This window comes from Eutrema salsugineum, unplaced genomic scaffold (genome assembly GCF_000478725.1).
Source record: "Eutrema salsugineum unplaced genomic scaffold, Eutsalg1_0 scaffold_1, whole genome shotgun sequence".
Lineage (NCBI taxonomy): Eukaryota > Viridiplantae > Streptophyta > Magnoliopsida > Brassicales > Brassicaceae > Eutrema > Eutrema salsugineum.
Genome location: NW_006256909.1, coordinates 19,214,390 through 19,238,195, shown reverse-complemented (window position 1 = coordinate 19,238,195; position 23,806 = coordinate 19,214,390). Strand labels below are relative to the sequence as shown.

Genomic DNA, 23,806 nt, shown 5'->3' with positions numbered 1-23,806 from the left:
AAGACTTGTCATATTCCCTTATTTCAATTACAATCGAACGAATGGTAGACACATAAATCTACTTAACACAGCATAAATAGATTTCCTGCCTCCAAGCACCGTGTGAAGAATGCACCCACCCTTCCATGTTGATCCCACTTCCACGGCGCGATAAAGTTGATTAAATCAACATTCCTAAGAAAACCCGCTTCGTTAGAGATGTTGTTAAGTGTTTTTGACGAAACTTTTGCAAGACAAAGATCCTCATACGAGTTTGAAGAGATTTTTAACATAATCTCGTACAAAAGATCATAAGGGAGCGAGTTAATGTTCATATGATTCGTCATAGGAAAATCGGCATGGAAAATGAAACTTCTCGGTTGTGGTATTTATAGAGAACTTGCAGTACTTTAAATCGATGCAACGGTCGGAGATAACGGTTTCACATAATCGTTACCAAAAGTCTACCAGAGGGACGAAACTAGAAAGACGTACAACACTGCAACCATAAGTCTACCAAACGGTAGGTTTTTTAGTAGTTAGGACAATACTTTTAGGACAAAAAAGTAATTTCAATCCATAAAGTCAAAAGTCTGCCAAACATTAACAACTAAGTCTACCTCAAGCATGAAAAATAACTCTACCATATAAACAAGTCTACCATAAGCACATCATATGTCTACCAGATCAAGGTTATCTTTGTAAATACCAAACTTAATAAATCTACCACATGATTATTATAAGAAGTCTACCATACGTACGATAACTCTACTAGATTAGATAAACTCTACCAAACAAACAAACAAATCTACCAACATTATGTAAGTCTACTTCATGTAATAAATAATCTACCACTAACCGGAAGAAAATTTAATTTGAATTTAAATCTACCACAAAACAAATAAATCTACCAACATTTTGTAAGTCTACCTTATGTAACAAATAATCTACCACTCACCGGATTGAATTTTACTTGAATTAAATCTACCACAAAACAAACATATCTACCACAAAAGCGAAAAATCTACTAACTAGATATAACTCTACCATAAAACAGATATATCTACCGTCACGTATTGACAACTTTTTTCACATAAGTCTACCAACTCAGAAAATAAATCTACCGCCAAAGGACATAAGTCTACCAACTCAGAAAATAAATCTACTTCATTATCAATAAATCTACCGAGAAAGTCAACTATGCGAGAAAGTCAACACTTTCTTTAACAAGTCTACCAACACTTTTGACAAGTCTGTCATTCATAATAACAAATCTACCGAAATATAATAAATCTACCTCTCATCGTCAAAACTCTACCAAGATAAGTCTACCAACATTTGTAAACTCTACCAACTCTCGAATAAATCTACCATCGACCTAATAACTCTACCGACAAAATTTTTGCGTTGACCAAAATTTGATAAGTCTACCGTCAAAGTTTGGTAGACTTATTAAATTATCAGCGCAATAATCTGCCTACGTGACACTAAAAAAGTAATGGCATTTTTGTAATTAGGTTTTTTTCAACAAAGGCAAAAAGGGTGTTTTGAGTATGCTAGGTTAGTTTTGTAAAAAAAATAAAAGTGTGCCAAACAAATAATATAGATACTTTCTAAGGTTAGTGTAGTAATCTTCCGTATATATTAATCCATGTTTACATGATCATGGTGTAATACATTGGAAAGGAAATATGGAACATAATAATGATACACATAAGAGACTTGGTGAGACATTGGGTGTTTGGATAAGGCATCAGCAGCTTTATTTCCTTCTCTTTTTGTCCAACTAAATTGAACTTTTTCAAATTGTTGCTGCCAATATTTAACTTCACGTAGCCAATTGTAAAGACCAAAGTTTAACCTTTTACCAAGTAAAAGCTCCCAAACACTTTGATTATCCCCTTCAAAGATAATTTTCTTCAAACCTCTACTCCAACAATGCTGCATCGCAATTATTAGTGCTTGGAATTCGCTTTCAATAGCTTTTGATACTTTGTTCCCTTGAGCTTGACCTGATCCTTGATATGTGCCTTTGTCATCCCTTATTATCCATCCTGATCTAGCCGGAGTGTCACTATTCTGGAACGACCCATCATAGTTACACTTTATAAAGCCCTTTGGTGGTTTTTTCCAACGACTTGATCTTGCTTCACTCCTTGAAGAACTCCCATTTTTTGGTTGCATTGGTGGAAACTGTTGATCAATATTTATCCATTCAGCTGAATCTTGTTTGGCCAGTCGAAGTGTTTGCCTCCAAGAAATTTGCGTTCGTTGGTATATCAAGGTTTTCTGCTTTTCCATATCCTCCAGAGAATCCATAATGGCAGGTGTTTGAATTGTGAGAGATTCATTTGAGTATTACAGGACAAACAGATCTCTAACTTCTCCTCAAGACTTTTTGTTGGGTCAGTAAGTATTGGATTTGATATGCCAGATCCTCTCCATATCATTTGAGCATAGTGGCAGTCAAAAAAGAGATGTTTAGTCGTCTCTTCCTCCTGACAGCAGCGTTTACATACCGAGTCTGGACTAATATGTCGTCTTTTAAGTGATTCTCCAGTGCCGAAGGCCCTTGATAACATTCTCCAAAGAAAATGTTTAATCTTAGGAGCTGTTAACAGTTTCCAAATTTTGTGCTTCAATGAAACATTTCCTTCTGGCGCTTGTGGTGGTTCATTTTCTGGTAAGTGGGTGCTTAGCCAATACCCAGACTTAACCGTGTATAAACCATCTTCAGTATAATGCCACCCTAAGAGATCTCGTTTTGCAGTTGGGCTAATTTTTAGTGACAAAATGTGTTCAACATCAGCTTCTTGGAAAACTTCTCTTAACATTTCTTCATTCCATCCTCCTCGTCCTCTATTGAACAGTTGATCCATAGTAATGCTTTCATCAATCTCAGTTCTTGCCAATGGTGGTCTAGGTGGATGAGTGGGTAACCAAGGATCCCTCCAAATGTTGATAACTGAGCCATCACCAATTAAAAACCGTAATCCTCGCGATAATAGCTCTTTACCTTGTAACAAAGATTTCCATCCATAAGAAGATTTCCTCTTTCTCGTTGCAGTCAGAATGTTTCCATCTTCAAAATATCTGCCTCTTAAAACCTTAGCTGCCAGGCAATTAGGATTCTGCAAATACCACCATACTTGTTTTGCAAGTAAAGCATTGTTAAAACTCTAGTCCCCCTTCTCTTTTTGGCAGGCTCAATCGCTTCCATGAAAACCAGTGCATTCCTTTTTTATCTATGGGTTTGCTCCACCAAAATCTTGCCAAAATACCATTGATTTCCTGACAGATATTCTTTGGTATTTTGAAAACATTCATTGAAAAAATTGGCATTGCTAACGCCACTAACTTGAGCAATTTCTCCTTTCCTCCTTGAGATAGAAAGTTTTACTCCATCCTTGAGTTCTTTCTTTCACCTTATCCGTTATGTACTGGAACATCTCACTCTTCTTGGAGCCAAATTGTTCAGACAGTCCTAAATATTTGCCATTGCCTCCATCATTGTGAATACCCAATATATTCCTCATAAGAGTTTTAGTAGTAGCACTGACCCTGCTTCCGAAAGTGATGGCTGATTTATTCAGATTCATTCACTGCTTGCCCTAATACAGACTCATATAACACAAGATTCTTTTTGATGGTGTTGCAGGATCTAACATTTGCCAATGTGAAAAATAAGGAGTCATCTGTAAATAAATAGAAGATGATTTATCATCGGACTCCTTGTACTGATCTTGATACCCTGAAGTCTTCTTTCACTCATTTCTCTGTTTCATCAAATGGGAAAGCACTTCTGCACAAAGGATGAAAATATAAGGGGATAAAGGATCCCCTTGACGGATGCCTCTTGTTGGAATGATTAATTCATGTGCTTGTCCATTGATCAAGACTGAGAATCTCATTGTAGTAACACACATCATGATCCAGTTGATCTATGTTTGGTGAATTCCATATGTTTCATTGTCTCAGCCACAAACCGCCACTCTAGTCGATCATAGGCTTTAGTAATATCAGTCTTTATCGCCATATACGATTTAAACTGTCTTTTTTTTTTCAGCTTCATGTTTTTGTTTATATTTAAATTCAGTTTGATTATTATAAGAGTGGTTAGCAACTAGCTAGTAGCTACTAGCTAGCGGCATAAAATAATAAAATTTAGTAAATCTTGTAATATAGAAACTTACCCATGAGTTTTCCCCTAAGCAAATCATGCTTGAATTATTTTCATTACAAAAAAATCTATCAACTATTTATTTTCTTAAGCTTTCTAAACCCTAAACATCTTTCTCCGTATTTGAGTATTTTACCCTATCCCTAAAATTATAGGGAAGTTATATCTTTTGCAAGAATAATCACATTTTCTTTAACAAAAAAAAAAGAATAATCACATTTTGTGAATCTTGTCCTCCTTTATATAGCCAGCGTTCCACAACTCACACTGATCTCATTATCCTCAGTTCAATAACTCATCTATCCTTCTCTTAGGCTCTGCAATATTCGAAGAGCCAACCAAAATTTGATCAGACAATATATACATTATTGTTGCTTTAGAAACTGTTTTTATTTTTATTTTTAATTTTTTTTTGAACTTTTCATTAGCTTTAGAAATTGTGAGTAAAAACCTTACTTTTATTAGTAATTGTTCGGCGTGTGCAAGCCAAGAACTCTTCCCAGCTTTGTCGTTTGAGTTCATGTTTATCCTCTTCCGAGAGCTCAAAGTTTGGTTCCCTTCCACACATGAAGGCAGCTCTAGAGGTAACAAGTAAAAACTGTCAATGGCATTGACATTGTTGAATTAAACATTTAAGAATCTGATAAAAAATAATTATTCACCTGTCGTATAAACGAGCAGCTTCTTCTTGTGAAGAGAATGTGCCCAAGTGGATCTGTCGTTTCTCGACTTTAATGGCGGCTTGCCATTTCATGTTCTTGTAGTAGACTCCTCTCATCAAACATGGTTCTTGGTTTTGTACTTCCTTTCTTCTATGCCGCTTTCTGCGTTTCAGCGGCTGGTCTGTAAATGAGAGATAAAAGAATATGGAATAATTGGTCAACTTTTATTCATCTTGGACACTACAAGCTTAATGGAGTTGGTGAGAAATCAGACCTGCAGAACATGTGTTTTGCTCCCATTTTGGTGAGATGGAACCAGAATCATCCGGTGAGATATCTGAGAAATCAGACTTGAAATGCATAGATTTTGACCGAGTTCTTTCGCTCAGGGAGCCTGATCCTTCTTCAATAAGCGTCTTCTGCCAAACCAAAAGAAGTATGGCTCAATTGCTAGAAATATAATGTGCTTCATTGGTCAATAAAATCCACCTACAGAAGCTTAAATGGAGAACATGTTGTATCTCTTCTTACTGACTTCAGGATTCAGATATATGAAACTCCTAAAGTAATGCTAAAGCGAGATGATACCACATTGCTACACCTTGCATTCATTCAAGTCTTACCAATCATAGATCAGAAATGAGAACATCAAAATTTTATTTATTGATCTATAAACCACTCAAATCGCTATAACCAAACATTAGATATATCTTCAAAACTTCGAAAAACTTTGACGAAATATAGCAGACGAGTACAAGCAGATAGTTGAGAGTAACTTATATGTATTTCTCTTTCACTTTCTCTTGACAAGAGTAGAAATATAAAACTAGCTAAAGAATACGGTGAAATGTTCTTCTTACCTCCTCGTGTTTAACCATTTCTGATAGCTCGGGATTAGGCTTTGGAATCCCAGTGATCATCTCCTCAGCAGTTAGAAAAGGAAGGGGTGTCACATAACCATTCGGTCCTGCAGATATAAAACGAATGAAAACTAGTTGAAAACTTTGCATTGTGCTAGAATATTGGACCACATAGCATAGTCAAAAACATATTTTTACCACAACAAAGTCCCAATAACCTGCGCCTTCTTAAGCTCACCATAATTGGCTTTTGAAATGTTTTACTTCTCTCCTATAAACCACATCAAAGCACTGATCAAGCTCACAGAAACATAGTTCCATAGATGAATGCTTTCAACTATAACGCTAAATCACAAACACAGAAACCAGACAAATGTACATATGTCGAAGGAGCGTAACTTAAAGCAAAACACTGACCAGTTCAAGAAACAGAAACATAGTTCCGTAGAGAAATGCTTACATCCTTAACACAAAAAACAAATTTTAGAAGCATAGAAGCTGTAAAACAAGTGATTACTAGAAAGTATTAAGACGAGCTAAGTAAAATTCCACAAAAATTACCAACTTTGAGACCACAAACGGCAAAAGTTAACAAAAATATCCAAAAGTCAAGAGAACTATCATCAAACCCATCAAGTAAGTGAACATATATATCGATTTTAATCTGTGATTGATGAGGTTTTAAATTGTGGATGAAAATGGACATTTCGACTAATCAATGAATAAGGAAGTAACTTTATAAAGGCCGAAGACTTTTTATCCAAATCAAGTCAACCTTTCAATGAGAAACCAAACCTACCACCACCACCTTTTTCATGGATTCACAAACAGGAAAACAACGCGGCGAAAATAAAATAGCCTCAAGAAGAAACCAATCTCAGAAGAGAACAAACAAAAGAAGCCAAAATTCAGGATTAGCCTCTGCAGAAACAAAATCAACCACCTACATGTAAAAAGCAGAAAACTAAACAGACTCATTGTATAGAAACTCATCAGAAACAAACCCATTGCATCAAAATCAAAGCTTGAGGGGAAAAAAAACAGAGACAGGTTCAGGGGAAGAAAACCGGAGAATATCTTCAGAAAAGAAAGGAAAATTTGAGCGGAAGAGGAAACAATAGCGACACCTTCTTTAAGACAAAAAAGGAAGAAGGTGGTAAGTGACAGCAAGGTCTTATATAGTTCTGGATTTTTTTTGTTTTTTGGTTACAGAAGAGAAGAAAAAAAAAAAGAGAAGAGTTTATTGTGGTTTTAGTTGTGGTGGTGTTTGAAGCTCATGCATCTACCACCTTTGCCCTCTGGTTGGTAAACGCTGGGGAGAGAAGATGGAAAATTAAATATTTTGACAAAATATTTATTATGATATAGGAATAGATAAATGCTAGAAATTATGGAAGATAAATACTAAAATTAAAAAGCCCATGACGTTTGGAAAAGTTGAATCCACGAAGAGAACGTGTGATTCTTCTCAAACTTTTTATTTCCATTTCTTCCCCACCTTTCTGCATTCCGACCCTGCCCCTTTTCCCTCTATCTTGGACTCTGGAGTTATATAATATATAGGGAGAGTTTCAGATTTAACCATCAAACACAAAACTAATCTTTTTTTTTTCTCTCCAACTTTTGCCATTTTCTCACAATTTTATCCTTCTCACTTAAACTATTAACGAAAATGTTATTATACATCTAATAATTTGATTTTTCTTTAATTGGCTAAAGTCTTCTTAGACCTTCTAAAGACCTTTTAATTACGAGAATGCTATCGTCTTCAATACCTTCAACCACCATGAACAACCATGAAAATGGAATAAATGCTTATCAACCAATTTTAAAGCTGTAATAAAACAAATATCTGAGCTCATTCACTCATAACCTTGCTCATTCTTCATAATTTCTTCTCCAAAACATCTGGGCAAAGTTACAATGCTTCGCGCCATGCTTTTTCGGTGAATTCTGGTGTACTCGACACCTGGGTTGTTTAATTTCGGTGAAATCCTAAGTTCTGGGTGGATAAGAGAAACTTAGGGGAGCTCAATTTTGTTAAAGATAATCCTCGCACTTCAATTTCTCCACATTTCAGTTTTTATATCGCGAAAGTAGACTTCTCGTGAACTATACTGAAGTCTATGAGTCAACATAAGGTTATTTTTGCAATTGACTTTTAAAAAGTAGACTTCATTAAACCTCAAGAGAAGTCTACTCGATATCCTTTGAAAACAAAAAAAAGCATAGTAGACTTCATTTGAAGGCTTAAGAAGTCTACGAAAAAGATGTTATTTTTGTAGTTGACCGTATTTTAACTTTTGGATTTAGACTTCATTATGAAGTCTACTGTTTTCGTCTGCATACGAAGTCTACTTTCAAGTTACTTTTGTAGTTTGACCAAAAACGTATAGGTCATTTTTGTGTTTGACTTCTGTTTTTCAAAAATTAAAAAAATTTAAAAAATTCCAAAAAGCTTCAGTAGACTTCACAAAGAAGTCTACTTATTGTGTTTGGTCAAACTTAGAAGGAATATTTTTTTGAGTAGACTTCATTGTGAAGTCTACTAAAAAAATTCAATTGCAAAAATAACCTATTTTGTTCCGTAGACTTTTATTTAAAAAGTAGACTTCAAAAGTAGACTGTCAGAGAAGTCTACTCTTACATGAAGTCTACAATAGAAGTCTACTATGTTAGTCAATGCATTGGTCAAATGCTAAAGTAACTTTTTTTTCCTGAAGTCTACTCCTGAAGTCTACTGAAGGAAAAGTCAACAGATTGGTCAATTGCAAAAATGACCTTTTTTTTAGTAGACTTCAGTAGTAGACTTCTCAATGAAAAAATAGACTTCTCCTCCAGTCTACATTTGAAGTCTAATATAGAAGTCTACTTTCCTATGTTTTTTTAAAAACGCGTTTTAAGCAAATGTATAAACTATTTTTCAAAATTTTTGGTTCAGAATTGCTTCTTAGTAAGTGATTGAACTACCCAGTGAATTTTATCTCATTTCATTGGATATTTATTGTTGAATCGGAAGTTTCGATTTTTAAGGTACTTAGCTTATAAAAGTAGACTTCGTCGTGAAGTCTACATTCGACGTCTGCATTAGAAGTCTACGTTTTGACGTTTTAGTAAAAACGTGTTTTAAGGAAATTTATAAAGTATTTTTCAATTTTTTGGTTTATATTTGTTTCTTAGTTAGTGATTGAACTACCTAGTGATTTTTATTCCGTTTCATTGGATATTTATTGTTGAATCAGAAGTTTCGATTTTTAAGGTTATTAGCTTATCAAAGTAGACTTCGTGAAGTCTACTTTGATACAAAAAGTCTCTATGCAGTGTTTTTGCTAATATGGTTTATATGGTTATTTTTTCAGAGAATGGCTCAAATTTCAGTTGTGTACGGTGAGTGGAAGATTAAGGAGAATGCATGGCATTTTGTTGTTGACATGGGCAAAGGTGGAAGAATGTGGTTTTTGAACGATGGTTGCACCTTTGGGAAACTTACTGAAAATGGTGCGAGATGATTATAACTTGGGCAAGAAGACTGAGATCATCGAGTTAACCTACGCACTACCAGTCTCAATGTTGCAAACTATGGCTCCAGATACACCTCCAATGCATGTCACCAATGATAGACAAGTTTCAAGCTTGATTGCGTTAAGCAGAGTACATATGTTACGCCTTTGTGTGTCTTGTCGAGTGGAGATGGATACTGAGGAGAACCAGGAAGGATCAGATGAAGATTTAGGTGAGGAGTCTGAGGAAAATTCAGAACATTCGACCGATGATGAGGCAGACAGTTCTGATGTGAACGAGGATGGAGAAGATGTCGACGATGCAGCTTACTCTGACGGAGAAGATTACAGTGTCTACGGTAAAGTGAAAGATGAAGATGATGATGAAGATGAAGTCTGTATTGAAAAGTTCAGAAACCGATATGGTGAAACAGGGAGCACGCCCATGTCATGGTCTGAAAATATATATGTTAGGGCAAGTTTCCCTACAAAAGAGAAGTTGTTATCAGAGGTTAGACTGACTGCCATAATGTTAAAATTTGCTTTTAAAACACAGAAGTCTACCAAGACCCTATTTGTGGCTAAATGTTGAGTGGAAGGATGTGCATGGATGGTTAGAGCGAGCGTGAAGAATGATGCATCCACTTTTTGGGTGAAAAAATATGTGAAAGACCTCAAGAACGGGTTGGAAATATTTGTGTATCAGGCTACAAATATGGAGAGAACGAAAGATAGCGGTAAGATGTTTTGTCCTTGTTTGAAATGCAAGAATACGAGGTATACACTAACCAAAACCGTGTGGACGCTTTTATTAAATAGAGGGTTTATGCCGCAATATTTTGTTTGGTATCTACATGGAGAAGGATATGGCAGTAATACTCATGGGAATGCTGGTAGTATTAGTAATTATCAAAGTCATGTTGATTTTGATGAATCGAATTATGGTCATCAGCCTAATCAGTATCAATCTGATCAAAGTCTAGATCATGATAGGACGCATGAGATGGTGGCTGATGCATTTCATGAAACGCATACTGGTAATGCTGTTGAGGAACCTAATGTAGATGCCAAACGATTTTATGATTTGTTAGACAATGCTAATCAGCCAATCTACGAAGGATGTAGAGAAAGCCTGTCTAAATTATCGTTGGCAGCTAGGATAATGTCAATTAAAACAGATCATAACCTGGCAGAGGTTTGCATGGATGATTGGGCTGATCTTCTGAAAGAGTATCTACCGGAGGATAACTTGGCAGTGGCAACATACTATGAAATACAGAAGTTGATTTTTAGTCTTGGTCTACCTTCTGAGACGATAGATGTATGTGTTGACAATTGTATGATTTTTTGGAAAGATGATGATCAGCTGGAGGAATGTCGATTTTTCCAAAAACCAAGATACATACCGCAAACTGGTGGGCGTAAAAGGATACCGTACCAACGTATGTGGTATCTCCCTATAACTGATAGGTTAAAACGGCTTTATCAATCTGAAAGGACAGCTGCATCAATGAAATGGCATGCGGAACATACACAAGTAGATGGAGAAGTTGTTCATCCATCAGATGCAAAGGCATGGAAACACTTCAATATGGTATACCCAGATTTTGCTAAGTTCAAACGGAATGTCTATCTTGGTCTGTGCACTGATGGTTTTAGTCCATTTGGTATGTCTGGTAGACAATATTCATTATGGCCAGTAATCCTAACTCCTTATAACCTTCCTCCAGATTTGTGCATGCAAAGGGAATTTCTTTTCCTAAGTTTTTTGGTTCCAGGTCCCAATCATCCGGAGCGAGTTCTCGATGTATTTCTGCAGCCTCTCATACATGAGTTGAATCAGTTATGGTATACCGGCGTTCGCACATATGACTGTTCTACGGGAAAAAATTTTACTATGCGGGCTGTGCTTATGTGGACAATAAACGATTTCCCCGCTTATGGTATGCTATCAGGATGGACTACACATGGGAGGTTATCTTGTCCTTATTGTCTTCATTGAACTGATGCGTTTCAGCTAAAACATGGTAGAAAAACTTGTTGGTTTGATTGTCACCGGAGGTTTTTACCGGATAACCATCTATATCGAAGGAACAAGAGATTATTTATGAAGAACAAAAGTGTACATGTCCCTCCACCCGTAAATTTAACAGGAGCTGATATACATGCGCAAATCAAGCATTGGGGGGCAGAGGAAACAGTAACGCGTGGGGGAAACTGGCACACTCCTGCAAATATGCTTGAAGGTTATGGAGTTCATCATAATTGGCACAAGAAAAGTATCTTTTGGCAACTACCCTATTGGAAATATCATCTGCTCAGACATAATCTTGATGTCATGCACATTGAAAAAAACTTTTTTTATAACATCATGCATACAATTATGAATGTAGCGGGAAGAACAAAAGACAATGGTAAGTCAAGATTAGACTTGCCTGATTTATGCAACAGAAGTGAGTTTCATATACTGAGAAACGGGAAAGCACCAGTTCCTGTATTTCGGTTGAGTGCAGATCAAAAGTCAGCATTGTTCAGATGGGTTTCTTCTGACGTTAAATTTCCTGATGGGTATGTTTCTAGTCTTTCTAAATCTGTTGAGAAGAGGGTAAAGTTTGCAGGGATGAAAACCCATGACTGCCATGTGTTTATGCAACGATTATTTCCATTTGCATTTGCTGAACTCTTGCCCAAAAATGTCCATGAAGCTGTTGGAGGCATTGGTGCTTTTTTCGGGATCTTAGTACACGAACATTATCAGTTGATGTAATATCACAACTGGCATCGAATATTCCAATCTTGTTGTGCAATTTGGAAAAGATCTTCCCACCATCATTTTTTTGATGTTATGGAACATCTTCCTGTTCATCTCCCTCACGAAGCAGAGCTCGGTGGACCAGTTCAGTACAGGTGGATGTATCCGTTCGAGCGTTTCATGAAGCATCTTAAGGGTAAAGCCAAAAACCTAGCTAAAGTGGAAGGCTCAATTGTGGCGGGAAGCTTGACGCAAGAGACTTCGCACTTCACTTCGTACTATTTTGCACCGAAAGTACGAACACGCAAAAGAGCTACTCGTCGATATGATGATGGAGGAGTTGGCCAAACATATGCAGTTCAGGGTGTACCTGACATATTCTCGGCGATCAGACATCTTAGTGGAAAACTAAAAGAAGTTTGGTGGTTGAATGAAAAAGATTATCACAATGCACATATGTATATCCTGCTAAATTGCGAAGAGTTGTCATCGTACGAAAGGTACTTTTTTAATTAATAATATATTTTATTTATATATATATATATATATATATATGTCAGTCTTAATAAACTATTTGTTGTTTTCTCAGCACATTCGTTGATGAGGTTAAAGAATGCATATCTGGGGTTTCTGAAAATGAAATCAATGATCGTAAAGATCAACACTATGCCTAGTGGTTAAAAGCGCAAGTACATATAAAATTTTAATGAAAAGACTAGTTTGATATATATATATATATATATATCCAAATGATCCGGATGATTTTCCAACATTGTTCCATGCAAAATCAAGAAATTAAAGCAAGTTTTTTTCTTATTAGGTGGACCCGAATGATCCGGATGAATTTCCAACATGGTTCCATGAGTTACTACTAGGTCTGATGGCAAAAATAACTACAGCCTCCATGTATTTCACTCGGGGCTATGTTTTTCACACATACCGTCACGGTGCAAAGTGGGCGACAACTAACTATGAAGTTTGTGTGAGGGGTGAAATAGATTTTTATGGAGTTCTGCAGGAAATAATTGAAGTGGAGTATCCTGGATTGTTAAGGCTGAAAACTGTTCTCTTCAAATGTGATTGGTTTGATCCAACTGTTGGAAGAGGGGTACGTCTAAACAAGTTTGGAGTTGTTGACGTGAACAAATCACGACGGTACAACAGGTTTGAGCCATTTATATTAGCTTATCAAGCAGAACAGATAACATTCTGCCCTACCCCCGAGTTCGATCAACAGGAATCTCATGGTTAACAGTAGTTAAAGTGGCTCCGAGGGGCAAGATTGTAGAGGTTGCAGAGGATGTTCCACTGCAACAGGACACTTGCGTAAATCTGACTGAACCAGATGTTGATGAGGAGATTTTCTTAATTGACCCTCGGAACAGGCAAGTTGAAGATCTTCCCAATGATACCGAAAAAGAAGGTGATGATGAGTTTGCTGAAACCGATGATGACGATTTGGCGGAAGTTGACAGTGATGGTGACGAAGTAATAGAGGAAGATGAATCTGATTGATTTTCATGCATCGTATTTAGCGAATGTTTGTTATTATGTAAATTTGTTTATTTGAATTTTTTTAATGATTAAAATATCGATTTTACGACCGTTTTACGACGATTTTTATAAACCCTATACCCTAAATTTAGGTTTTAAACCCTGAATGAATAGGGTTTAAACATTACGACGACTTTACGACGATCAGTCATAACATCGTCGTAATATTACGACGATTTTACGACGCGTTCACAGGTCAGGCGTAATTTCGTCGTAATATTGAAATCCAAGATTTTGAATCTTCCATCTGATTGGTTGTAAGGTATTTCACAAATGCTTTTGATTGGTTATCTTATTTTATATGAAAAGTTGTCAATCTGATGAAAATCTGAAATTTGAAAAAAACATACATATTTACAAGTTCATGCATGTTTTTGTAAATGTTAAGTAAAAGGTTATATATTAGATTAGATGATTTCAATATTTATTATCTCATGTACTAAATCCGTCATACATGCAAAGTTATGAACCTATTGTTATATGTTAGTTTGAAATAAGCTTTGCATAGTTCTTTATGCAATAAGCCTTTTGAAAGATTTAGGGTTTGATAACTTTTTACATAAACATCGTAAAACCGTCGTTCTATGGTCGTAACGGTACGACGTTTTATGACGAATGTTCCTTAAACCATCGTTAAACCGTCATAACGCTGATGAGGATCATACGTCTGACAACCCCCGGATTGGCTCCAAATCCGAGGTACGAGGTTATAAATGTTGGCATATTACGACGGTTTTACGATGGTTTAGGTTTTAGTTGTCGTAAAACCATCATAACGGTCAAACGCTCTGAACATGACACGTGTCATGTCATGCAATGGACCGAATTTTATACAACCAAATCGTCGTAAAATTGTCGTAACATTACGACGATTTTACGACGATCACAAAATCTATATAAGGGACGCGAGTTTTCCTCCTTCATCATTCATTCCTCTCTTCTCTTTCTCTCTCTCTACAAATATCTCTCTCTCTCTACCTCTCCCTCCTCTCCCTCCTCTCGAGCCACTTTGTAAGTTTTTTTTTAAATTATTTTCATTATAACTTTGTTTAATTTTTAATAATTAGATAGATATAATTAGGAGATTTATGGTTTAGGTTCGGAATTTAGATAGGCCCGGAAATTATTAATATATGATATAATTAGTAATTATATTTCATTTAATTTTGTAGATTACTTAGATATGGCTCCTCGGGCAAAGAGGTTCCACTACCGACAGATGGTAGATCCGGACGGTACGGCCTCGTCCGCTTCAGAATCAGGGTCCATCATCCCAAAGTCCTCGGGAACACAACGAACGGTTTCACAACCGGTCGTTGTACCATAGCCGGCACCATCTCCACCACCACCAGCCGAACCAGCAGCCCCAGAACCAGCCGCAGCCCCGATACAGCCTGTACCGTATGCCCAATTTACGGTATAGGATCTTCTACGCCAACCGGGTCGTGAGAGTATGAAGAAACTCGATCTGAATCGAGTCCCGGGGACATTTTGGTACGAGATTTTTTTTTCAATTTTTTTTAAACGAATAATATTTATAATTAATTGAAATTAACTTAATTTTTATTTGCATTTGACTAGGTTTATGACCGACAACGCAGTCGGTCGTAACGTTGCCGACATCATCAAGGGGTTTTTCGTACAACCCCATACCAGCTGGAAGAAGCTGGATCAGGCAACTCTTGACACTTGGTTCAAGTGTTTTGCGGTAAGTACTTCTTTAAAATTTTCGATTTATATTATTATTTTTTATTTTTTACAATAATTACTAACTTTTTGTTTTTTTTTCTAGCAAAACTGGCATTGGGAAACTTCCGCACACGTACGTGTGGAGACGGCCTTCAAAGAGAAGGTCAAGTTCCGCCTCAACAACACCGTTTCCGACTGGAAGCGGAAGTGGGAGGTCAACGGCAACAAGGCCAAGCCGGCGCCAATGGCCGATACTGTCTGGCACGGTCTGGTGCAGTATTGGTTGACTCCACACAACCAGACTACTGCCGCCAAGTGTTCTACATCCAGGTATTTTACTTTGTGTTTAGATTAAATTAAAATATGTATTTTTCTCTTAATAAAATTCTAATTAATATATTTTTCAGGAACGCTACTGACGATGCGGGAAATCGGAAGAACGTCCCGCACACTTCCGGTCAGATTTCTTTTGCCGAGAGACGACTTATGATGGTAAATTTAAATTATTAAGTTTTTGTTTTTAAATAATTAACTCTTATTTGTCTTATTAATAATTTCATTTTGATTTTGTAGATCGAAGAAAATGGGGGAGAACTTCCTCCGATGACGAAGGTCTTCGCCGAGACCCATAAGAAGAGGAACGGCGAATTCACGGATTCTCGGGCGGAAGAGATCTACAACGCCGCCTGTGCGCGGATCGAGGAGAGGCAGACACAGCTCACTCAGCAGGCGCCTCCGACGTCTCTTGGAGGTAGCTCGGTCCAATCCACCCCGACGCTGACGGTGGCGAAGATGGACCAGATTTTCGAAGAGGTAAGATATCTTTTTCTTATTTAGTGTAATTTTAACTTTATATTCTACTTTTTAACATAATTTTTTAACATATTTTCAGGTTGCCCCTAAGAAAAAGGGCCGGGTTTAAGAGATGGGATCCATCCGTGATACCTCGGTCGCTACGGCAACTGGTCATGTCCGGGCAGCGGATCTGCTTATCCGCCAGAAGATGCATCAGATGCGGATCCAGTACGAGACGAAGATCGACCAGATTATGAGAGCCGACAACCTGGTGCTCATGGCGCAGTTGGACAGGCTGAAGGCAGATTTATCGGATCTTCTGCTTCATCTTCTAGGAGGCAACGACCGGTGTAGACGGACGAAGAGATGTTCCGGTCTCTCGGGGTTGATCCTCCTCGAGGCGGGGATCAGGCGCCGGAAGCCTCCAACCGAAGACCCGGGGATCAGACGGCGGAAACCTCCAACCGAAGACCCGGCAAAGAACATGTAGAGCATGACGATGGGGAGGAGTACGGTGACGGGATCGACATTAGTTTAGATATAGATCTTTAGGGTTTTTTTTTAATTATTAAAATAATTTTTATTTTGAATTTTAATTACAATTTAAATTGTAAATTAATTCTTTTTTTAATTTAATTTTTAATTCGAATTAATATTTTTTAATTTCATTTATAAAAAACGTCGTATAATCGTCGTAATATAATTATTATTAATTTAATAAACCGTCGTATATTTGTCGTAACTCGTACGACGAAGTTACGATCATTTATTCGTCGTATATTATACGACGACTGATACGACGAATATACGTCCGTGTTTTACGACGGTTTTACGATGACATGATAAAATCTTTTACAATTGAATTACGACGAATCCTGCGTCGTATATTTTAGGACGATCCTACGTCGATTTTTAATGACGACTTTACGACGGTTTCGCTGTATACCAAATCAAGGCAATCCGATGTAAAGTCGTCGTAAGATGTACGAAGTATTTACGACGATCTTTTTCCGTCGATGTTACGACGAATATAAACCGTCGTAGATTATACGACGATTTTACGACGATTTTTCTATTACGACGATGAGTTTACGATGATTTGGAAATCGTCGGTAGTTCGCTATTACGACGAACTAGCGACGATTTTGGCCGTTGTAAAACGGTATTTTTCTTGTAGTGGGTCTTATAAGCGGTTCTGTAAGCCCAAAGAGCATCATCGAGTTTCTTGCTCCAGTCTTTTCTTGAGTTGTTCACAGTCCTCTCTAGGATCGCCTTAATCTGCCTGTTTAAAACCTCAACTTGCCCACTGGTTTGAGGGTGATAAGGACTAGCCACCTTGTGCTTGATACCATGCTTTTTTAACAAGCCCTCAAGAGTCTTATTAATGAAATGGCTGCCCCCATCGCTGATTACAACTCTTGGCACTCCAAAACGTTGAAAGATAATGCTTTTGAACAGCTTACAAACCACCTTTGAACCGTTTATGGGACTTGCAATCGCTTCAACCCATTTGGAGACATAGTCTACGGCCACCAAAATGTATTGGTTGTTGTGTGAAGAGATAAACGGCTCCATGAAGTCTATTCCCCAACAGTCGAAGACCTCAACCTCAAAGATTGGATTCTGAGGCATCTCACTTCTCTTAGAGATATTACCATGCTTTTGACATGATTCACAGCTTGTGACAACAGCTTGGGCATCTTTGAACATCGTCGGCCACCAAAACCCACATTATAAAACCTTGGCAACCGTCTTGAAATTCCCCAAGTGCCCACCATAAGCAGAATCGTGGCACTCTGGTAACACAGGCTGTACTTCTTCAGCTAAGCACCTTCTATAAAGATGATCTTTGTTGAGCACGTATAAGTATGGCTCATCCCAATGATACCTCCTCACATCTTTCAAGAACTTTTTCCTTTGGTATGAATCCAATTCAGGTGGCTCTAAACCGCATGAGAGTTAGTTAACAAGATCAGCAAACCATGGGAGGCTCCTCTCTCTGATTGTATTGACTTCTTCAACCTCTAAGTAAGACCTGATTACCATTAGATACTTTTCGGGTAAAGCGTCATCTAGAGGCACTTTTGAGTCCACTCTTAACCGTGAGAGATGGTCGGCAGCTCCATTCTCAATGCCCTTCTTTTCTTGTATCTCCATGTCAAATTCTTGTAGCAGAAGTACCCACCTAAGAAGCCTCGGCTTAGCGTCCTTTTTGGTCATGAGATACCTCAAGGCCGCGTGATCTGTGTACACAATAACCTTTGAACCCACAAGGTAATTCCTGAACTTGTCAAATGCAAACACAATGGCCAGCATCTCCTTCTCAGTTGTTGCGTATTTCTCTTGAGCCGAGTCTAAGGTGCGGCTTGCGTAGTAGAACACGTGCAGCTTCTTATCCTTTTCTACCCCAAGACTACTCCCACGACATAGTCTGATGCATCCATCATCACCTCAAATGGCAAAGACCAATCGGGAGCTTGGACTATTGGTGCACTAACAAAGGCCTCTTTGATCTTTAGAAATGCCTCCATGCACTCCTCATAGAACAAGAACTCAACCTCCTTGCAAAGCAGCCTTGTTAGTGGCCGAGCTATCTTAGAGAAGTCTTTTATAAACCTTCTATAGAAGCCGGCGTGCCCCAAAAAGCTTCTTATCCCCTAAACTGACCTCGGAGGCTGCAAATTCACCATGACCTCCACTTTTGCCATGTCGAGCTCAATACCCTTCTCAGAGACCTTATGACCCAACACGATGCCCTCCTGTACCATAAAATGGCACTTCTCCCAGTTCAAGACCAGCCTGTGCTCCTCACACCTTTTCAAGACCTGTGACAAATTAACAAGACAATCCGAAAAGAAGGAGTCATAGACAGAAAAATCGTCCATAAAGACCTCCACCTTCTCTTTAATAAGGACAGAAAATATGTGCATCATGCACCTTTGGAAGGTCGTAAGAGCATTACAAAGGCCAAAGGGCATGCGTCTATATGCATATGTGCCGTAGGGGCATGTGAATGTAGTTTTCTCTTGGTCTCGGGGATCTATAGGTATTTGAAAGAAACCCAAGTACCCATCAAGAAAACAGAAGTAGGGATGGTTAGCTAGCCTCTCAAGCATCTGATCTATGAATGGTAATGGGAAATGATCTTTTCTAGATGCTGAATTAAGCTTTCTCTAATCAATACACATGCGATGACCGGTTATGGTTCTTGTGGCTATTAACTCATCCCTCTCATTCTTTACCACCGTGACACCACCCTTCTTGGGCACCACATGGACAGGAGATACCCACCTTGAGTCAGAGATTGGGTATATTATCCCTGCCTCAAGAAGCTTGAGTATCTCTTTCTTAACCACCTCCTTAAGGTTTGGGTTAAGACGCCTTTGATGCTCAATAGAAGACATATATTGGTCTTCTAGGTGGATCCTATGGGTGCATATGTCAGGAGAGATGCCTCTAATATCGGCCAAATAATAGCCTATAGCTCTCCTAAAATTTCTAAGCTTGCTAAGCAATGCATGTTCTTCATGAGCTAATAGGTTATCGTTTATGATTACGGAGTATGAAGAGTTTGAGCCTAAGAACGCGTACCTCAGCCCTATTGGTAAAGGTTTGAGCTCAACAGGGGGTGTCTTTGTCTCGTCCCAATAAAGCATCAAAGCTGTATTGCTCTAAAACAGCTCCCTCGGCATTGGTCTTCTCTCGCAGTTTACCACTACCCTCGGCTTGTGATGTCGCGGCCATGAGACCCCGAGGTGTCTCCCCAACTGTATTGGACCCTCTGATGTCCAAATCCTCGAGACCACTCTGTTTAAGCTCCAAGAATCTTGTCTCAGCTTCAAGTTCCCTCGGCTGATCCAAGAAATGCTTGTAAACCTGGATCTCTTCATACAAGAACCTGTGCTCACTTTGATCATTTCTGAAGACCACCTGTAAAGGGTCTTCAGTGTTTAACTCTTCAAGGAGCTCATCAGCTAGCTCCTCCATGGTTTCGATGTAGAAGACCTGACCTCCAATGGTCGGTTTCTTCATCATTTCCTTCACATCGAACTTCATGGTCTCAGAACCGATGTGCAGCTCGATCATGCCTCCTCTCACGTCTATGATCGCTCCTGCTGTCGCTAAAAATGGTCTCCCCAAGATGATGGGATCAATCGGCTCTTCATCCATCTCTAAGACTATAAAGTCTGTGGGGATTTCAATCTCACCGATTCTCAAGGGCAAGTCTTCAAGTAAACCGATTGGTAGCCTTAGTGATCGATCCGTAAGAACAAGAGAGATTTTAGCCGGTTTGTAGCTCTTAAACCCAAGTCTTTTAGCCACTGAATAAGGCATTAAGCTCACAGAAGCTCCCAAGTCACATAAACATCTTGAAAACTTCAATGGACCGACTGCACATGGTAAGGTGAAACTACCAGGGTCTGATAACTTTCTTGGCACTGATCTCCTTTGAATGATGGCACTGCACTCATGACTCAAGATGACCATCCATTGAAGCTCCTTTGTCTTGTTTATCGCGTCCTTTAGAAACTTTCCAAGCTGAGGTATAGCTAGAAAAGCATCTATGATCGGCAAAGTCATCTGAGTATTCTCTAAGTGCTTTTCAAACACTGCCTTTGCTCTGTCTAAAATCTGCTTCTTGAATCGCCCTAGAAAAGGTATCTTAGGCTGATAAGGAGGTGGTGGAACATAAGGCTTTTTAAGCTCAGGTGCCTTCTCCACCTCTTTAGCCTTGTCTTTAACTGGTTCTTTCTCTAAAACGTCATCCTCTTGCTCATCCTTTGAGGCAGCCTCCCCACCGATCTGTTCATTGTCCTCACTGAGCTTTTGCTTAGGCTCAGAAGCTTGGAGTTCTTTTCCGCTTCTCAAAGTGATAGCATTTACATATTCTTTTGGATTTGGTTCCGGCTTTCCAGGTAAAACTGGTCCTCTTGATGATGTGGAAGCTTGATTCTGCTTAAGCTCCCTGATATCTTGCTGCATGGACGCATACTGACTCTCGACCCTTTGTTGACTCTGTAGCAACTGTTGTAGAAGCCCACACATATCTGGTCCCATCTGACTCTGAACCGGTGCCTGTTGCTGCTGCTGACCCATTGGCTGTGGACTGAACCCTGGTGGACATTTGTGGTTCTGCGGTTGGTTGTTGTACTTATTTCCCTGAGCCGGTTGCTGCTGCTGTCCATAACTCTGTTGTTGCCCACCAAACTGCTGCTTTGGGTGAAAAGAACTTTGGAACTGAGGCTTTAGTGCATAGCTTTGTTGGTTTTGTTGAGCAGGGTACACCTGATCTTGAGGATTTGCTACATTGGGGTTGTGGTAAGAGAGATTCTGATTGGTTCCATAGTTGTTGAACCGCTGATACCTTTGTTGGTTCCCAATATAGTTGATCTCCTCTTGTGTGAGACCATCCTCATTCACATTTTCAAAGCTCGGCCCTTGCTCTTCAAACTAGCCTACAAAGTGTATTGGCTTTTGTGTAGCCACAAGCACTTTGTCTACCTTGTTTTGTAGCTCCCTGATGTCTTTTTCCATACGCAACTCTTTGCTAGACCCATCTGATCTATTAGCCCGGTCGAAATCCTCACCGTAAGTATCATTTGACATCACAAGATTCTCCACTAGCTCCATTGCTGCGTCTATCTCCTTCCCAAGAAAGTTCCCATTTGATGCTGTATCAAGTTGGTTTCTTATCTTTGGAAGGGCACCTCGGTATAAAGTGCTTAGAAGAGACGCCTCTGAGAAGCCGTGGTGTGGACACTGGTTAGTGTAGCTTCTAAACCGCTCTCAAGCCTCACCGAAGCTTTCATTTGTGTGTTGTGTGAAGCTTGAGCTCTGATTTCTCAGCTTAGCCATCCTTGAAGTGGAGAAAACTTTGAGAGAAACGCTAGCTTGCCATTGATGTGCTTTATCCCCTAATCTGAAGGAAAACAATCAGAGTTTGAAGCTGTCTTCTGATACCCCGTTTATCTTGGTGAGGTCGCAAATACGGTCAAACTGATCTAGGTGCTCTAAAGGATCCTCCATTGGCAAATCATGAAATTTGGATTTTTGCACCATATTGAGCAGGGAGGCTTTAACTTCAAAGTTGTTGTTTTGCACAGGTGGTGCTTGGATCCCTGCTCTATACTGATGTGCATTAGCTCGGTCGTTTTCACCAACAAAAACTGGTGGAGGTTGCCTTTGAGCCGGCCCCAGAGGCTGAGGAACCTTCTGTGCTTGTTGCTCATTTCGGTTAGCCTGTTGCTGGTTTTGCTGAGCCTGCCTCTCATTATGCTGAGCCATGTTTTGATTGACATATGCTTGTTGTTCGTTCCTCTCGGCCTGCGCTTGGTTAATATGAGCCTGGTGCTCGGCGTTATGAGTCTGTTGCTCTATCCTCTCCTGATCAGCCATACCCAACCGATCTTGATTCACAGCCCTCTCTCTAGCTCTTCTCTCAATCAAGTTGATGTTGTTGTTGTAATGCTGAGGTGGCTCAGTTCTTCTAGAGCGAGTTTGCATGTACCTGATCACTCAAAGACAGAACTTGAAAACGATTAGTAAAAACAAGAAAGGTAAGGCTTGATCTCAAGAAAAGGCAAAAACTAATGCTATCCAAAAGTTGGCAACGACGCCAATTGATAACTAAGACTTTTTGGTTTTAAAGAGGTATCAATCCCCTATAGTTGTAGTAAAAAAGGGGTATCGAATCCAAGCTTGTGGTAGACACTAGTTTATGATGCTTATAACTTAAGTCAAGCGCAATCAAGAAATGGTTTGGTTATCTAAACTACTTAAAGTGCAAGCAAGAACAAAAATGAACAAAGACAAGAGATTTAAACTAAACAAATACAAAGAAAGAAACAAAGATGGCAAGACAGATGATCGGTTGATGTATGAAATGATGAAATAGAGGTCTTAGACAGGATAAAAGACTCGGGTGCTTCCATGTGAAATCAGCGAGTTAATGAACCAAAATGATCAAACAACTTCATTTAACATGAACTCAAAGACAAGTTAATCCTCTCATGAAGGTATTAAGCTTCTAAACTGATCCTCTTTCATACCAAAATCCCTTTTGAGAAGCATGAATCAGCAAGCATTAAGAATCAGCTCAATAAGTCATTTAAGAGAAGCAAACTATCATTATCATGATGAAAAACTCTTAAACCTCTACTAAACCTGGTTTAGGTATTTCAGCGAACACTTCTCAGGCGTGAAATACCTCGGATCTAGACCACATGTGATGTTCATGGATCCAGCTTAGAGATTGGTTTAATAAAGAATGAATGATGTAGATCTAGAACCTAAACCCGCTAATATACCATGAAAGCACCCTAATCTACCTATCTAAAACCTCATAATGATCACTCACTAATCATGAAGAGCTCACTTAATCCTTTGCAAGATGTGAAGCTAGACATGATTAAAAGCTTTGATGATGAAAAGAAAATAAAAGAGAACAACATCTTTACGTAAAAACGAGATATCTGATTAAAGAAGCAGGTTTTCACAAAAGAGGCAAGTTTTCAAGGATAAAACAAGATAAGAGATAAGATAAGTAGGGTTTTAGTCCTAAAAACTATATATAGTAGAGCTAAGTGATGTGGGTCAGCCCAGAACAAACCGGGTACCGAACCGGTCTTCTTGGGTCGTTGGGTGAGCACCTCGGTGTGTGAGAGAGTGAAGCCGAGGTGTAGATGATGAGGGGTTCACGTGAGCAAAGATTGAAATGAAGATTTTATGAAGAACTCACCAAGAACATGCATGAACCCTAGTCTTTAATTCATCTTCACGTGCATTCTTTGAATCAGCTTTGTTCTTGAATCTGGGTTCATGACAAGGGACCCTGA

The 23,806-nt window shown here is 38.8% G+C and overlaps 2 protein-coding genes and 1 non-coding gene across 10 annotated transcripts; 1 reads left to right on the top strand and 2 right to left on the bottom strand.

The window, feature by feature from the left end:
• Nucleotides 1-4,178: 4,178 nt before the first annotated feature.
• Nucleotides 4,179-7,147, bottom strand: LOC18029978 (ethylene-responsive transcription factor-like protein At4g13040). Of its 8 annotated transcripts, none has more exons than XM_024150128.1 (8): nucleotides 6,809-7,147; nucleotides 6,099-6,144; nucleotides 5,880-5,952; nucleotides 5,682-5,788; nucleotides 5,096-5,240; nucleotides 4,822-5,002; nucleotides 4,616-4,737; nucleotides 4,185-4,476 (listed from the first exon to the last, which is right to left on the bottom strand). In XM_024150128.1, the coding sequence occupies exons 2-8, from the start codon at nucleotides 6,117-6,119 to the stop codon at nucleotides 4,442-4,444; spliced, it is 684 nt and encodes a 227-aa protein (XP_024005896.1). In that variant the 5' UTR covers nucleotides 6,120-6,144; nucleotides 6,809-7,147; the 3' UTR covers nucleotides 4,185-4,441. The 8 variants fall into 8 exon arrangements, with proteins under 8 accessions (XP_006414971.2, XP_024005896.1, XP_024005895.1 ...); XM_024150127.1 differs by lacking the exon at nucleotides 6,809-7,147 and adding an exon at nucleotides 6,243-6,679; XM_006414908.2 differs by lacking the exon at nucleotides 6,809-7,147 and having other exon boundaries at nucleotides 4,179-4,476; nucleotides 6,099-6,790.
• Nucleotides 7,148-17,060: 9,913 nt separating this feature from the next.
• LOC112082132 (uncharacterized protein K02A2.6-like) lies at nucleotides 17,061-18,901 on the bottom strand. Its single transcript, XM_024149232.1, has 4 exons — nucleotides 18,639-18,901; nucleotides 18,015-18,402; nucleotides 17,712-17,912; nucleotides 17,061-17,630 (listed from the first exon to the last, which is right to left on the bottom strand). The coding sequence occupies exons 1-4, from the start codon at nucleotides 18,899-18,901 to the stop codon at nucleotides 17,061-17,063; spliced, it is 1,422 nt and encodes a 473-aa protein (XP_024005000.1).
• Nucleotides 18,902-21,714: 2,813 nt separating this feature from the next.
• LOC112082453 lies at nucleotides 21,715-21,821 on the top strand. Its single transcript, XR_002897127.1, has one exon. It is a non-coding gene; the product is annotated as a small nucleolar RNA R71 (small nucleolar RNA).
• The last annotated feature ends 1,985 nt before the right edge of the window (nucleotides 21,822-23,806 follow it).